General features: G+C 30.5%; 4 protein-coding genes across 4 annotated transcripts; 1 reads left to right on the plus strand and 3 right to left on the minus strand.

Annotated features, from left to right (window-relative positions):
• Window positions 1–585: 585 nt before the first annotated feature.
• On the minus strand, window positions 586–1592 carry PADG_00158 (uncharacterized protein; the record flags this gene model as incomplete). Its single annotated transcript, XM_010757414.1, has 2 exons — window positions 586–975; window positions 1422–1592. 2 exons carry the CDS (start codon window positions 1590–1592, stop codon window positions 586–588), a joined length of 561 nt encoding a protein of 186 aa, XP_010755716.1.
• A 1856-nt stretch (window positions 1593–3448) lies between these two features.
• PADG_00160 (uncharacterized protein) lies at window positions 3449–4107 on the minus strand (the record flags this gene model as incomplete). Its single annotated transcript, XM_010757926.1, has 2 exons — window positions 3449–3842; window positions 3911–4107. 2 exons carry the CDS (start codon window positions 4105–4107, stop codon window positions 3449–3451), a joined length of 591 nt encoding a protein of 196 aa, XP_010756228.1.
• Window positions 4108–5847: 1740 nt separating this feature from the next.
• On the plus strand, window positions 5848–6386 carry PADG_00161 (uncharacterized protein; the record flags this gene model as incomplete). The annotated part of the gene is made up of 2 exons (XM_010757415.1): window positions 5848–6090; window positions 6237–6386. 2 exons carry the CDS (start codon window positions 5848–5850, stop codon window positions 6384–6386), a joined length of 393 nt encoding a protein of 130 aa, XP_010755717.1.
• An 8154-nt stretch (window positions 6387–14540) lies between these two features.
• Window positions 14541–14828, minus strand: PADG_00162 (uncharacterized protein; the record flags this gene model as incomplete). The annotated part of the gene is made up of 1 exon (XM_010757416.1): window positions 14541–14828. The coding sequence occupies one exon, from the start codon at window positions 14826–14828 to the stop codon at window positions 14541–14543; it is 288 nt and encodes a 95-aa protein (XP_010755718.1).
• Between the last annotated feature and the right edge of the window lie 3222 nt (window positions 14829–18050).

An 18050-nucleotide genomic window follows, 5' to 3' on the forward strand; every position in this document is an offset into this window, starting at 1 on the left:
CTGTCCACAAGTTCCAGTAAACCAGAGCGAGAGATAATCTGCAAATCCCTTAGTAGGCCTAGAAAGCTGATGGGGAGCCAGGGGGCGAAAGGGGATACATACATTCCGACACCAACAATCGCATACGTATTGTAGAAGAAACTCACATCCTCTTTCCCGTCTACCGGGGGGGGAAGAAAAGTGCAGCAAGGAGTCCGATGGATAAAATGATCGATATCCACACCGCAAATGTCCAAGATTTGAAAGGTCTTGGTAAGTCTGGAGCTCTATGTCTCAATATCAAAAGGCCAACTGAGAGTGCTAGCATGACGATCTGGGCCGGGTAACCTTCTACATCTAGGATAAAGATGTATACATCATTAGACGGCGACAAGACGATGACTAGAAATGAGGAGATGTAGTGGACTATGAATCCTCCTGGGGGGCGGTTGAAAGGAGGTGATGTCGCAAGAAAGCGCGCAAAGGGTAAGTAACCCTGTAGGACAATTTCTTGGTTAGGGCGAGCCTATCACCAAGAATTCATTATTATGAGATCATGCGGGTCTTTGCTAGATTATAGAGAACAGAAGCAGTGAATAGAAATCCTCAGGTTGTATTAATGACATACCGCTGTGAACGAAACGACCTATCGTTTCCCGCAGACGAAATTGCAATAGCAAGTGGCAGTGTGACATTGCCCAAGCCGAATCCAAAATACCTTCTCAAAAAGAACGCAGCAATAATCTCTCCACTGCGTTTAATATCGTCGAGGGGTATCACACAAAAATAAGCAATGTTGATCAGTAGATATAAAGATGTTGCAGTCACAAGAGCCGCGGGAGCCACGAGAGCCTCGAGTTTCAACGTAGGTATAGGATTGCTGACTTCGTTTAGAACGGTATTGGCATTGACCATCCCGGCATATGCATAGCTAACTTTGAACATCGCATTTGACAAAGTCAACATGCCCCAGTCCAAATGTCTCCATAGAAAGTCCTAGGAAAGTCCATCAGCCCAGGAAACAGGATCCGAATTATTTCTGATGGGTTGACACCACGACATAGATGCCGGTAGTTACACGCGATGAAGAAGACCAGGAAAACCTTTATCCATCCAAGGGCGTTCTGGATCCAGACTGCAGCTCGAAGAAAGCATCCGTGAATAATGACAACGACTGTCAATAGGCGGGCAGCAAAGAGCTTTCGTCTGAAGTCAGTTGCGTCATACCCAAAGCAAATATCAAACACTGGCCAAACACAACACAGTTTCCTGTAGCGAAACTCAACAAAACCTCTTGCACAGCAATCAATGTTGAGATGAGAAATCTTGGATATCGATATGTGAACTCAATATAGACTTTATGAGCCCCTGAATGCGGCAACATACAGCGATATTCTAACCATACAGCTAGATTTGTGGTGGCAATGGCGGCAACAACTTACCACATAGTTAGAGAGTGAAAGGTCAATGCTGCCAACGGACTCTGCGATCAGGCCCGGCCTTGCAAAGATGCCCGTGCCGATGATTCGCCTCCAATGTTCAGCATCAAAAGATATCAGAACATATAAATGGCGTGAAAACCCCCTTCGAATTTCTATCATTCCTGACGTCATTACTTTGGCGCTGGTATTTCTCCTTGGGAAACCACATCATCGCTCTGCGGAAATTTAGCAGTATCTCTGAGCCTTACAACAGAGGCGCAAGTTCAGTATATGTTCAGGCAAGATGAGATCGATGACCTGGCGGGCGTCCCCTCTTCCCCTAGCCCGCATTTTGGGCCGTATCACCAACCAGGTAGCAAATTGAGTCGGATTGCGAGCAAAACCAAGCTCGAAACCTTCCTGTCGTCACCAGAAAACACATCCAACCCAGCAACACCATAGACAACGGCTGCCACCAATTTATCGATGAAGTCACCTCAATGCTCACGGCACCTCGACAACCTCGATTCCGTCCCAGGTGTCGGCCGCATGCTGACATCCAGTGCATCGGAGCGACTTTGCCGCCCTTAACGAAACTTCACCACCACTTGGTTCTCCTGCAGTTATAACGATTCGTGCTCAATCTCCTATCATCCAGCCCCTCCATGCAGAGTTCCGTTGACCAGATCATCCAATCATCAATGCATTTTTATTTATTTATTTAATTTTTTTTTACGGGGCGTGCCCGGGAGTAGTGGTGCTGCAGTCTCTATTCAGTGTTGGGTGTGAGGCACATCAAGCAGCGGATCGAGACAATATCCGTAAGCTGTTGTACCCGGATGCAGTTGCAGTGTCGAATGGGTGTTCTATAGGGGTTGTATGGCCCAGACGGAAAGGTGCCACTGCTCTCTTGATGTAGATATCGCAGTCTGCGACAATGCTACCGTCTATTCATAGAATACGAAAACTTTTAAATTTAGTTATCGTCATCCGCAGGCCCATTCCGCCCGGGGATAGAATTTGCATTCCCTGCACAGGTTGTGCTGGAACTAGGCAGCTGCAGCTGCAAGGCTGTAAGAATAAAAAGCCGGAGGGGCAAAACTGGGATCTTATTTGCGCACGTAAATATGTCCAATGCAGGTGGAGAATATGGGATATCGTTGGAGGGTTCCATGTGGAGAATGGCATATGGGTTGTTATTTGAACCCTTTCATTTAGAGTGCGCCTATTTGCTTATTTCATGCGATGTGGCAACTTACTGGTGCATCAAGGATGTTGTATCTTTCATGAGCTCTAAACTCCTGTATTTATCAATGTTGGAGAATGATGGCGCCCAAATATTGTTCTTCATGTGTGATAATGTCAAGAAAGGTTGTGGATTTGATGATATGCGTAGACATTATTTTGTGCTTGTCCATAAATTAACCCAGTATAATTTGTAGGAAATAACTGATAAGAGAGAAAACAGAACTTAAAGAGAACCTCATGTATTCATTTCATCATTTTCCTAGTCATCAAGCACAAATGTAAAACAAGCGATTGTTTCAAAGTTCGTGCAAATGAAGATTCCAAAAAATATTTCAAAACAGACCAGAAATTCAAAAGAAGAAAGACAAAATTAGAAATGAAAAAAATATATATATCCAGCATGTATCATACATGTTTCATGTCCTCAAGAAGCACAGTGCGCCGGATCACTTCTCGCATGATGCTTGTCTAGTTTCAATCCCAGTCCCATGCATGCTATGTTTATATATTTAGGTAAAAATGCGATAATCAAAAAAGGACACCACCCCAGTAAATTCAAACTCCGGAGGTGGCAAACGCCAACCTCAACACAAAAGGGTCGACCCAACATTTTTGAGGTACCCAACGCCACAGTTAAGCAACGTGAAAGAAAGTAAAGATAAAACCAAAGAAGTAAATTATGTAAATGAGCAATCAGGTCAACGGTTCAGTGGAGACATTTGATGAAAACGAATGCGGAGCTAGCCAGCCCTGCTAGGACTGGGGAATCTCAGACGGAGAGAGCCGCAGATGCTTACCCTCTACAGGTCCGCACTATTGATGAGCTCGAAGTCGCCATCATCAGCTGAGAATCCATCGTCACGATGGGGAGAGGCTTCCTGAACTCCGACGAATTCATACTCTCGGACGAGCTTCTCCGTTTCCTGAGCTTCGAACTTCTTCAAGGCGTGAGTGAGCGCATCACCAAGAACATCGGTGCCCTGAATGGGACCAGTACGTGCGTCGAAAGAGTAGAAGACGTTCGGATCATCAGCAGCCTCGTTGGGTTCAAGAACATCGTCATCAGCAGAGGAGTCGGAGTTGTGGTGTTCTTCATTCAGGAACTGGCCCACAATATAGCGGAAATGTGACATCTTTTCCGCTGCCTTTTCGTCAACAAAACTCTGCATTTGGATTCGGTTGATCTTGACAGAACTAAAAAAACATTCGTTAGCATAAATTGGCACAAGGAAATAGCTATGAGGAGAGGAAGTTTAGCTTACCCTTTCCCAACGTGGCTTTCGGGTCTGTTAGGGCGAACTCGAGTAGTACCAGGGATCTTGACTGTTCCGGTCATCCAGATGTGAGTGTTAGGACGGATTCCCAAGGCCCATTTTGCTTTGTGATCATGGACACGCTTGGCCTCAGTAGCTGAGCGCCGCAGATCGGATTCTGGAAGAGGGAAAGATTCAGAGGCCATGAAGATGTCCATTAACAAGATTTCACTTGGAGGAGTACAGTAGGTAATAGATTAGCATCAACTAGATGCACGCAACGAAGGGTAAAGCCACAAGGAAATTATTAAAGAGAGTATTTCCGAGCCACCAGTGACTATAAGAGATGATTTAAAATCGAATGTACAATAATTGTATGCAAGAGAGAGTAGCTGATAAGAGTGTGATAGAGCTTCTATGAAGCGGAGGTAAGATAGGAGAGAATGGTCCAGGAATGTGATCAGCACGCGTGTTTTGAAGCTAAAGGAACCTTGATATGGAGGCTGTATGCGTGAGGCGTATGGATGAAGTTAGTAAGACAAAGAACAACCATCAGAGGATGATGATGAAGCTGGGTATATATAGAAGTTGGGGGAATGAAGGAGTCACCAGACTGAGGGAGGAATGTATTATGTCAGTCTTATCAGGCACAATCATAGAGTCATCGCCAAGACTGCCGGTACCCTTCCCAGAACAGTCTAGCGCCTTGCTAGCGGGCCGCTGCCATGTACTGTACCTGGGAAGACACTGTACTGTATGAACTGTATCGTATCGTACATACATACATACATACATACATATAATACGGTACATTTCGTTGCTTTCAGATACGGTTTAGCACAATTATATCAGAGACACTTTGGGAACTGAGACATATTACTTCCTCATGCGATATAAAACTCTATTTAGTAACCCCTTATTGTCTTCCTTCATACACTTGTTCGGGTTTTGCAAGGGCGCGGTTATAGATGAACTTTGTATACATTCAGACTTTATTTCCCTTATGCTTTTTAAGGTAGTGTGTCACCCAATCGATTCTGAGTTTCCATATCAGCTTGTCTCTCAAGGTACGCCATGCTTCGTTACGTAGAGGGTCGAGGAAGAAGGCCACGTTTATTCATGGAATAGAATCCACTGCACTAGAGCAGCTTCAAGAAGGTAGCGACTTTTTTTTTTTTTTTTTTTTTTTTTTTTTTTTTCAAATCAGCAGCCAGTTTATTCACATGACCCAGTTATAATGATTTAGTGTTATACAGCCTGGCAGCTGTTCACTGGACTTAATCCCTGATGTTCAATAGCTAATAATAGCTAGAGCAGTGAAGGTAAGTTGGTTTGCGCTCATAACTGCTGAATATATGCTGAGATATGAATGTCCTAAGGTTGAACTGCTTTGTTTTAATTGTTACCCCTTAAACAGAACTCTCATTAAATAATAGTGTAAAGAGAATTTATAAGTCCACTATATATACTTTTTTTTAAAAACTGAAGTAGAAATAAAGTTTCTTGTTGATTTTCTAGAGCCCTGCACATATAGACTATCTTTAACTATCTTTTCCCTTCCAGTACAAGATCAACCATTCCACTGGTTACGACATGGTTAGTGTACGATTTTGAAGAATCGATGCTAATTTTCATAAAATATCATTGCGTGAACATCGGATGAGTTCAATTTGGAGAGGAGATGGGCAGTTAGTTGCAAGAAATCTCATTATTTTGTGAGTTCTAAGGGGATCTGTTTTGGCCTGCATGAGGCAGAATAAACCAGTGGCCTCTAAGACGCCCCGTGAACTATTCTAGTTTCTTGTGTCTTTCCATAAGGTACTCAGGTACAGAGACTGATGAGTGGTCTACCCGCTACTCCACATTCCGAATAAAAGTGAACACTGAGACAGTTGAAGAAGACGTTAAATCAGCCTGGGTTGGACGAAGAGTCTACCCAGTTTGATATGGCTGAGGAAGAATACACAATGGAGGGCCCTAGTGGTCACGGCTGCAAACCAGCTACTGACTCTTCTGAGAGTATACCCTGTCCTACAATGCCTATCCCATTGCATATGTATAGTGCAAACGGCACAATTATGATGACTGCTGTGGATCTGCTTGCGTCCTGCCAACAGATGCTGATGGCTACGCATCAGGATTCTCCCATCAACAACAGTGGTGCCCCTGTAAATGACTCGAAGCAGGAGGTCCGTGAATACCAGAAGGAGTTGAGGCGTCATTAGAGATGAAAAACTGTGACTACATCCGATGGACCCAACTATCATGCGTGGAAGGTTGAGATCTTGGCGGATGTGAAGGTTATTGATGAGACTGATATTCGATGAAAAACCAGCACACAGCGCCTTCAGATGTGACAGCCTTGGAAAAGGAGAAGTGGATAGTCTGCATGAAAGCCTTTTATCATAGTATGTTGCAATCCCTCCTTGAACCTGTTCAGACGACAGTTGAAATATTGGAACCTAACAATAGTACGGCTCTTTAGCAGAAAATAAGAGAATTGATGACATTGCACACTCAAGGGATTGACTATCTCATATTTCAACGGAAGTATCATTGTCTTATCGTAAGGCATTAGGAACTGTCTATCAGCGCGGAGGACTTCTTCCATGATATGTTCCTCCATTCATGAGTGAATGTTACCTACCTACCAGTTGGTTACACGGATTCTGATTCGACACAACCATTTTTATTACTCGCATACGCAGTTGAATGAGGAAGATTAATTTTTTTTGAATTACAATCCCACAGAGAATATGGCGGCTGATGTTCTTTTGAAACATCCATACATGGTAGCTTTTAGACGTTTCTACAAATTGCTAGGGCTTACGGGCGAAATGGGGGGAAAGTGATGAATTTTCGTATATTGGGATTCCGCACGGCGGTGCGTGCCAGGAGGTTGTTGCGGCGTAGGCGAGCGGGCACCCCGAGCGGCCGCCCCGTACGTGATTCCGAGTATAGTTATAGGCTAATTATCCATCTTTCCCTCCAATATAAAATCAAACCATCCCACACTGTTTCATTCCACTAACTGAGACACTTCCCTACGCGATATCACTTGTATATTAGTTAGATAGCAAGTCTTCTCATCAATGAAGAATCAACCATCTCAACAGATTATAAGATCAAATTGCATGTTTTGAGATAAAAATATGATTTTTATTTAAAATTTTATTACATTAATAGCTATTGAATGAGTTTAATATTGACTTCATAAAAGAAGACTTTTTTTACAATAAAATTAGAAGATTTTATAGAAATTTTATATGATTATAAAAAGTGATTATATTTTCTAAAGAATCAATATAAAATATTAGTTTATTTTTAAATAAGCAGATTATTTTTTACTTCTTAATTAGAATAAAAGAAATTTTTATATTATTATTTTAAATTTTAAAACTTATTTTTTTAGTATATAAAGAATAACTATATAATTAGATATCAAAGTTCAGCTTAATAAATAAAAAAGAAATTAAAAACATATTAATAAAAAAAATAATGAAAGTATAATAATATATTTTTAAAATTACTTACTATGAATAAACTAAATATTAAAAATATTAAAATAAAATTATAATAAGTAAAACTATAAATATAAAATTAAATAATAGTTAATTATTAATTTTTAAAAAAAATTTAAAAAATTTAATTTAATAAATAATTTATTTAAATATTATTAAATATTTAATTAAATTATAAAAATTATATTTATTAAAGTTTTTATAATATTTAAGTCTTCTTTATAAAATATAAAATAATTATATTTAAACTTTAATTATATTATAAAAGATTTTTTTTATATTTTATTAAAATAAACTTTTACTTTAATTTTATATTTTATATATTAAAGTATTTATCTTTTTTTTCTTAAAACTTTTTTTATTTATTAAAATTTAATTTTTTAATTTTAACATAAGATTAAAAAATAGTTTTTGAGTTATTTTTAAAATTTTAATATTATTTTTATTGTTAAATTTATTTTTTTATTTTTTAACTTAACTTTTTAAATTATTTTTTAAATTAATTTATAATTTTTTTAGATTTTTTTTGAATTATATATTTTTAAAATTTTTAAAATATTTTAATTATTAAAGAATATTCAAATATTTTTAATATTTAATTTCTAATTACTAATTTTATTAACTATTATAAAAGTTTTTTAAATTGTAAAAATTTAGTATTAAAAATCTTATATTTTTTAAATTTTAAAATTATATCTTATAATTAAAATTTAATTTATTATATATTAAAAGTTATATTAACTTTTAAATATTTTTATTTATTTTTTAAATCATCTGAATATATAAGTAATAAATTTATTAATTATTTATAATTTTTAAATATATATATAATTTTTTCTTCATTCTTAGAAACTTTATAAATAGTAAGATTTATTAATAAATATAGTTTTTTTTATTAAAAAGGTAAAAATTTAATAAGAGTTTAGCGTATTTAGCATAATTATAGTAACTAAAAAGCTCATTCAGATTCAGATATAGATATAGATATGAATATAAATAGAAATATAAATATAAATATAAGATTTATCTACTCAATTCATAGAGCTTTTTGAGGAAAAAAAGTTTAGTATTATATTATAACTCAATCTAAAGTCAAGATGAAAGCTTTAACTCATTTATCTAACTAGTTAGCTATGATAAAAATACTAAACTATAATCAATTCTAAAAATATAGAAGAAACAAAAAATTAATAATTTTAATTCTAATTAAATCAGAAAAGAAATATTAGTTTTTAATAAGAAAAATTATAAAAAATATATAATTTTTTAAATTAAATTACTAAAAACCAATTAATTATATTTATGATAAAAGAAATTTTTCTCAACATAACTAGAATATGACTTAAACTCTTAAGATTAATGTAAAAACAATAATTATATTTTCATTTAAAGAAAAAATAAATTTTAGCAGAATTTTTCTTTTAGCTTATATACTTTTCACTTTTTACAGTTAATTTTTCTACTATATTTAAATAAATTTATATAAAAATAATATAAAAATATATTTTAAAATAAATATTATAAGTTAATGATAAAAAGTATATTTTTATTAATTATATTTAAAAATCTTATTTAAATTTTATAAAAATTAAAATATTAGTTGATTTCAATAAGAGCTTTTAATTAAGAATATTTTTGAATGAAAAATTAAAAAATTAATCAAATTTTATATATTATTTATTGTTGTATTTAATTTATTAATTAATTTAAATTTTTTTTTTATAAATTACTTCTTGTTAATAATTAATTATTTTATCTATTAAAGATAATTTTACTATAATTTTTTATATAATAATTTTTAAATAAATAATTTTTATAAAAACTTATTTTGATAATTTTAATATAATAAATTAATATTTAATTATGTAAGTAAGAGTAAAGATTTTAAATAAGAAAAAATCTTATAAATTAATATAGATATTAATGATAAAAATTATTAATCAAGTAAATTTATATTTATACTCATATTTATAAAGTATAAAATCTATATATATTTATATTATATAATAAAGATTTGTTAATATCTATACTTAAAATTAATATTTAATTAATAAAAAAATAAATAAAAATAAAATTATTAAAAATACTCATAATATTAAATAAAAATAAATATAAAAATAATTATAAAAATAAAAAAATTTATAATAATACTTGAGATAAAAAAACTAAATATTAAAAGAAGTATGAAAAACATTATAACTAATATTATAAAAAAGTAGAAATATAGATACTATAGTATTATAAAAAGAGAATAATAATAAATGAAAATATAAATATATAATTAAATAATAGCTAATTACTGAATCTTTTAAAAAAAATTTAAAGATTTAAAATATTTATATATATAAATAAGTAGTAATAAATTTCATCTTTAATCTTTTATAAAATAAAAAATTAGTAATATAATATTGATTTTATTCTTTAAAAAGTATTAATTCTAAATACTAATTTTTAATAAGCATTGATTATAAAGTATTAAATCTTGAGAAAATACTAATTTTTTAAATGATATTAATTCTTTATGAAGTGCTTTAGTAAGCAATATAAAAACAAGAAACTAGTATAAAAACTCTTAATATCATAGTTATTCTTCTCTTTTATAGACACTAATCTCAGTATCTTTAAAAAATATATATTTTTATATATTTATAAAGAAATAAAGTATTTATTAATATGAAGATAAAGATATAAACTGTTTAATGATATAGAAGTAAAAACATAAAATGTTCACTGATATAAATAATATGTGAGACTAATTATAAAAAATGATTATTAAAAAGTATTCATTGCTATGAGAATGAAGAGAAAATTCTTTTTTTACTCTTTTTAACTTTTTCTTTCTTGACAACTTTACAATTTATAACTCATAATATTCTGTACTGTTTTTCTTATTTCTTTTTTATCTTTACTTTTGCCATTGAAACAGAATCTATCTTTGCACTCTTTGAGTAAGCTTTTATAATTTTATCATATTTGATATAGCTACATGTACAATGGCAATTGATAGATATTTAGATTATGATTATTGATCATATAACTGACTTTGTCTTAGAGATATTCTCTGTGAGTAATGCTTGTTTAGACTGAGTAATTTATCTATGATATGTGATTTTTATCACTATGAAAAGCATTCCAGTCTTTGTCATCTTATGTATATATCTTTTATTCATGTGAGTATAGTGCATCTTTAGCTGCTCAGTATGATGATTAATTATTGCTTATCTAGCTTACACTCTCTTCTGAGTTGAGTTGACTGCTTGCTCTCTGAGACTTTTTATTTTTTGCAGAGTAAATGAGATTTGTGAGGGTCTGACATTATCAGATCAAGCTGCTGCATCTGATAACAATGTCGACAGCTTCCTTCTGTGCTGCTCATTCAGTGAAGGCCACTGCCTTGATTAGTGTTGCCCATTACACTCAGTGCTGGAGTGAGTCTGTTGGTACACTGATTGTGTTCTCAAAGAATGAAAAGTTAGTATAAAAAGTCTTGACATTACAAAGTTAATGATAAATTAATAAATTTTCTTACTTTTAATTTTATATCAACTCAGCAGTTGTTCTACAGTTATATGTCATTTGAAATATCATTAAAGTTTTAATAATATCTCAACGTCAATACCGGTTTCATAAGTGATAAAAGATATTTAATGATATGTAAAGTCATTTAAAAGAAACTTTAAAATGACTAACAGAAATCTTAAATAAGTTAAAAAGATAGAAGATATTCTTCTAGAATCAGAAGATAAAAATATGATGATTCATAATGTGCATTGAATTCTGAATCTCACTTTTAATATGTTGTTATTCAAAAAGCTAAAAGATCAAGGCTTCATTGTTTCGTATTTACTTTGTCATATTTCATCGTGCATGCTCTAAATGAAATGATATTTACCATAATGATTTTGTACACTATAAAGCTCCATTTATAAGATCGTTGAATGAGATTTGAAAATCAATGTACATCATTTGTTCAAAGTTATCAATCACATCACTCAATCCTACGATTATAGAGACGTGAGAGCGACAGTCAATGAATCTGATGATCAATCCAACAAATCAACTGTGTTCCCATGGAGGAAATATGACAGGAAGAATTACAAATCCTTTTGGTGTATAAACATTTTATCAACTTGTTTTAAAAGTTGTTAAAGCCAGCAAAATCTTTTATGCACGCCGAGATAAAATCTGGCACGGTGGTCCCCCGGCACGTGATACACGTGTATATTAGTTAGCTACCTAGAACCAATGAAGAACCTGTAGGACGTCTGAAGTGGTTGTATAGGTATCGGGGATGCTATATACTTGCGCTAGTCCATAGTTAATAGGAAGCCTAGGCTCCAACAGAACCAACCATCCCAACACTCTTTCATATTGTCCCTGTCACGAGATCTTGCCCAAGGCAGCGCGCTGCCCCTTTTACTCATATGAGTGGTTTCTCCGCGGCGCGCCGCTGCCCTATGACATGATAACGTGATTGACCACCAAACAATTTCCACCACCCAACAATTTCATAAATTCCAACCCAATTCTTCAACTTCAAACCTCATCATCATGGTCAATGAAGCTGCAATTCAGCTTGCAATTGAAGATTTAAGATCATAAGAATTTCCAAATTATAAGCAAACTGCTTTGAAATATAAAATCAGTCTAACTACATTGACACAGTGACATAAAGATAAGCAGATCTGCAGATCTGATATGACATTAAAATATCACAAAAAGTTAACCAACTCACAAGAAGAAACACTTATTCAGCATATAAATCATCTAGCAGGCCACGGCCTTGCTTCTACACCTCAAGTAATGCAAAATTTAGTGGTTAAATTCTCTAAAAAATCTGTTGAAGAGCATTAAGTATATTAATTTTACCTTCATTATAAAACTAAGCTGAAAAGTATTTATTTACATATAATTGATTAAAAGTAATAGATTATAGACAATTTTAACTACTTTAAAGGTTATTTCAAGCAAATTGATTAAGTATTTATTATCTTTTTCTGTCAGATTTACAGATTGCTAATAAAATGATTTTATTTCTAGTTAATTCATCTTATTATAAAATATAATTTTAAACTTTTAGATATTTACAACTATGATGAGAAAAAATTTCTAATTAAGTTTGAACATGCTACTAAGTATATTACTCTAGTTGAATTTCTGAAAAATAAGCATATTCCAGCAATTTAGAATAAAAATTGAAAATTCATCATCTTAGTTGCAGCTATTTATACAGATGATTCAAAAGTTCCTCTAGTACTAATATATAAGAAAAATGATATTTAGAATATTTGACTTAATAAATTTAAATTTGAAGATCAACAGATATATTTTAGTATATTCTCAAATGACTGAAACAGTGATGACTATAATTTAAAGTGATTGAAAAAGATACTTGATTCATATATAAAGAAAAGCAGCTGTAACTGATGCTTTTTTATATTAGATGATCATTCTTTTTATATTAATATGAAATTTATAGACTATACAGATAAGAATCAGATATTATTTATAGTACTTTTACTATATTTAACTTATTATTTGCAATTACTAGATGATAAGGTATTCATATCATTTATAAAGATCTATGTAAGGAAATTAGATTCACTACTATGTTAAGAATTTAACTATTATATATTTTTAAACATGATTTTTAAAGACTCTTTTATATAGCTTGGAATATAGCATTTATATCATCAAATTTACAAGTAGAATTTGAAGCTACGGAGGTTTATCTACTTAATTCTAACTAAGTGCTTAAGATATTTACTAAATAATCAATTACTTCTTCTGACACTCTTTAGTCTGCTATATCTACTACTGCTCATGAATTCTGCAAAGCTGTTAAACAAATTCATATATAGTAATCATTATTAAATACTAGTGTTAAACAAATTATTCATATTGATAAGAAGATTATTCTTGAGAATAAGCTCTTGCAAATCAAACTTAACAGTATAACTTAATCATTTCAAATAAAGCTACAGCAGTAAAAGTAAGATAAATCTCTTAAGTTATTTGATAAAGATAAATATAAGCAAGCTCTATTCTTTTCACCTAGTAAGATTGCAGTAGCTCATAACAATACACAGTGCAGAGCTTAACTATAAAATTCATAATAAGAAGATACTAGTAGTGATCTGAGTCTTGCAAGAGATGAGTAGAGCTGAAGAAGTTATAATAGATAAAATGATTAAAAATTCTTACTGATCATCATGCACTGAAATACTTTATGATTATTAAAAAACTAAATATATATCAAACTCATTAAGCAGAGTTTCTTTCTCCTCTTTACTATGATATTAAATATTGATTAGATAAGATTATCTTACTAATAGATATATATTAAGCAAATTTGAATAGATTAAAAAACAATAAAATGACTATGCAAATTTTTTAAGATCAATATTTCTTGATTTTTAAGTTATTTTCTTTATAAATGTCACTAGTATTGACTTCTCATATAGAAAGAGCATTGCAGAATACATATTATCTTTAAATAAAATTATCATCTTAATTGAACAACTGCAGCAGTAAACAGGTAATGAGAATAGTTTCTATACAATGAAAGATGACATGTTGCAGTATAATAAAAGACTAGTGATGCTCATTTAAAAAGAAGAAACTCTGATAGTTAAGCTGCTATAGGAAATTCATAATCAAGTTTCAACTACATACTTTGACAGATAAAAGACTCTTACTATAGTATAAATTTTGCTACTGATGAGTTCTCTGACAAACAGACATTCTATACTACATTCAAAACTATCATGTGTGTCAAATCAGTAAGATTCTGAGAGATAAGATCTCTGACTTGCTGAAGTCACTGTCGATATCAGAATGAGCATGACAGAATATTACAATGAACATCATGAATGTTTCAAAAAGCAAAACTAACTATGATATCATTCTGATTATAGTATGCTGAATAAGTAAGAAGACAATCTTTATTTCAATCAGCTGAGAGATTACAGTCTAGAAGCTAGCTCAGTTATTCATTCAATTCTACTGTGACGGGCCAACCACTGAGAACAGCCGATAGCTAGCGCGTATAAAAACAGAAAAGGAATCGTTAAAGGAGGAAGAAGGAACATAGATCTTGTGGGGGATTGAGCTCCCTCTTATAGGTAGCGGAGGTTCAGTATGAGGATTAGCGCTTTTGTAATAGGGGTTATAGGCGTTATACGGGTAGGAGGATATACGGATACACGGGTACACGGATAGGGGTTATACACGATAGGGGCAGGGGCCGCGTCGATGGCGCCATTTCGACAGTGTCTTGATAGCGCGAAGGCGTTAGCCTTTCGATAGTGTCTTGATAGCACGAAGGTGATAGCCTTCCAATAGCGTCTTCGATAGGGAGAAGGGATAGCCTGAGTATCATGGGGTTCTAGGGCGTAGCCCTTCATATCTACTACTCATACAATGAGGTATCTGACTCAATTGCCTCTGGCTACAGTCCTCAATTCATATCAAGTTTTTAAAATGAATTTACAAAAATTCTGAGCATAAAACTGAAACTCTCTACTGTATATCACATACAAACTGATGAACAGACAGAAGTCATAAATCAATATAACATCATCTGTCTTCATCTATATGTCAGTTTACTATCAGAATGACTGAGATGAGTGACTGCTCATTATAGATCATATCTCAGTAGCTACTTTAAACAATTTAATTGAAATTTCTCTCTCTCTTGCAGCAAATGAATATGAATTATAAATGTTGTTTAACTAGCAATCACTGTCAAAGAAACCCTACATGAATGAAAGAGAAACTGAGAAGAAGCTTAAAGCTTTGTTTATTGAATAAAAGAGATCTGAAATCAGACATGTGAAGATATAAAAGTAGTACAGAAATAGATGAAGAGGAAAATTAACAAACATCTTTAAAAGTCTGACTTTGTAGTAGAGATCTTTGTTTATTTAACATTAAAATCATATAAAATAAATTGATCAAGTTATAAGCTAGTAGAGCAAAATGCTGACTTTTTTAAAATTTTTAAAAAAGTAAGTAATATTTATAAATTGAATGTCTTCATAATGATAAAGATTCATTTAGTCTTCTTCTCAGACAAGTTATATAAGAACTCAAGAGACCCTCTCTAAGATTAGACTGTTAAGTTACTAGACTAAATTGAAATATACAGTAAGAATGAATAAGAAATAGATAATATACTAGCTAGCTGAATGAGTAAAGACAAGCTACAATATTAAATGCTCTAAAAGAAATTTAATAAAAATTTATCATAATACTTATTATTATTATTATTATTATTATTATTTATTTAAGATGTATTCAGTCAGTAACTATGATATCTATCTAGTTAAAACTAGAGTTTAACTATTTTACTAATTTAACTAATAAATAATAATCAATTCATAAACTTATAGAGTTTTATCTCAGAATAGTATAGCATTTAATAATCTTTTAATAAAAAACATATTTATAATTTTAACTTTAATTCAGTCCCTTTTTCAACTTAAATAAATAATAAAATAAAATAAAATAAAATAAAATAAAATAATAAACTTAATGTAAAAAAATCTTAATAAAAGTATTTTTAAAAATATTCTCAACTTTTTTATAGATTAAATATCAAATTTATTTGATATTGAATTTTATTCTCTAGAGGTAATTTTTATTTTTTCTATAAACTTAATTTAAAACTTTCTTCTTAATTCAATAATAAATAGAAAAATTATATTTAATTGATATAATAAAGTATTTTTCTTTTAGTTTTCTTTTTTATTTTATTATTTAATAAGCAATTCATCAGTATATGATCTGAATTTTCAACTATATCATAAAGATTATATCTATCAAAGTTTAAATAATCTTTAATTTTTTTTATATATATATTTTAAAGTAGTTATGTTCAAGTTTTAATTATATTATAAAGGAAAATATTTTCTTTTTGCATTTTATTGATGTAGATTTTCACTTTAATTTTATTTTATATCTTACATACTAAGTACTTTTCTTTTCTTTTTCTCAAATCTGTATCTATTTATCAAGATATAATTCTTTAAACTTTCTTTTGATATATGATCAGAATATAATTCTTTAAATTACTTTTTAAGTTTTAGTTTTAATTTTTATTGCTAAATTTACTTTTTGTTTTCTAGAATATCACTATGAGTAGATATTTAAAATAAGTGAATTTAAATATTTTTATTTTTAATCTTAATTCTTTCTACTGTTCTTTGAATTAATTCAAGATTTATCTGACTATTTTGAGTTTTATATTTTTAAAGTCTTTTTAATACTGTTTGACTATCTGAAAATATTCAAATATTATTAATATTTGCTTTCTGAGAGATCATCTTATAAGATATTATAAAAGCCTTCTGAATTGCGAATAATTCAATGTTAAAAACTTTATATTTTTTTTCTAAATTTTATGAAAACATCTTATATTTTAAAAATCTGATTCAGAATATTTAACTGCTATATGAGCTTTTTAATATTCATATTTACTTTTTGAACCATCTGAGTATATCAGTAATAAATTCTTTTTATTTATTTTAATAAGCTTTTGAGTATATGTATTTTTTTCCTCTTTTTTTGACAGTTCATTAATAGTAATATCTATTAATAATCTTAGATTTTCCTTTCAAGAATAGAGCTTATTATGATTTATACTTTCTATATTTAAGTTTAATAATTGATATATAATCATAATACCTATTCTATATAGCTGAGAAGATAATATTTTCTTTAAGTTACTAGAGTATTCATTCTAATATAGAAATCATTCTCTATTTAAGTCTTTTTTAGATATATCTAGAAGATATGAAATAGATATTCTCATTTAAATTAAATGATTTGCATTTATTTTCGTAATTTTTAGAGCATAATTTATATAGCTTTTATTAAATCTAATAGTTAACAGTGGAATTAGTGCCTCTATTTCCATAGCTCTAACTAGAGATGTTTTAAAAGCTTCTAAAATCCTTCTTAAAGCTTTATTCTATAATAGTTGAAATTGATTTATAAAGTTTTTTTGCTCTTTTCATTAAATCTCTACTGTATAATCTGATACGGAAGTTGTATAAGCTCTTTATAATTATCTTATTGCTTGAAAAGATAAATCTTTTTCTATATTAGAAAGTCTAATAATACTATTCAAAATTTTCTCAGTCTCAGTAATTCTTTTCTAAATATAAACTTTAAAGTTGAGCTTTGAGTCTAATCATACTCTCAGTTATTTTATAGAAGTTTTTAATTTTATAACTTTATCTTGAAGAGTAATAGTTTTCTCTTGTTTATTTTTTTAAAATAAAAATAAATCACTTTAGTTTTATTCATATTAAATTGAATAAAATTTTTACTTTTTTTCAAATATTTTCTTTATAGCTCTTTTTTATATTTTTACAATTTTCTTGTATAGATTTAGAACTAGTAATAAGCTTAATATCATCAATATAACTGAAAGTTCTTATTATATATATACTTTTATTCTTGAATAAATTAGCTATATATATAGCAAAAAAAAAAAATAGATAAAACTGAAGATTCTTAAGAAATTTCTATTTCAATAAAGGTTTTTTTTCTATTTTATTATATTAAAGAGAAGATGAATGCTTTTTTTTTATCATAAAACAAATAACTCATTTTACTAGAGA

Source organism: Paracoccidioides brasiliensis (assembly GCF_000150735.1).
Source record: "Paracoccidioides brasiliensis Pb18 unplaced genomic scaffold supercont2.1, whole genome shotgun sequence".
Classification (NCBI taxonomy): domain Eukaryota; kingdom Fungi; phylum Ascomycota; class Eurotiomycetes; order Onygenales; family Ajellomycetaceae; genus Paracoccidioides; species Paracoccidioides brasiliensis.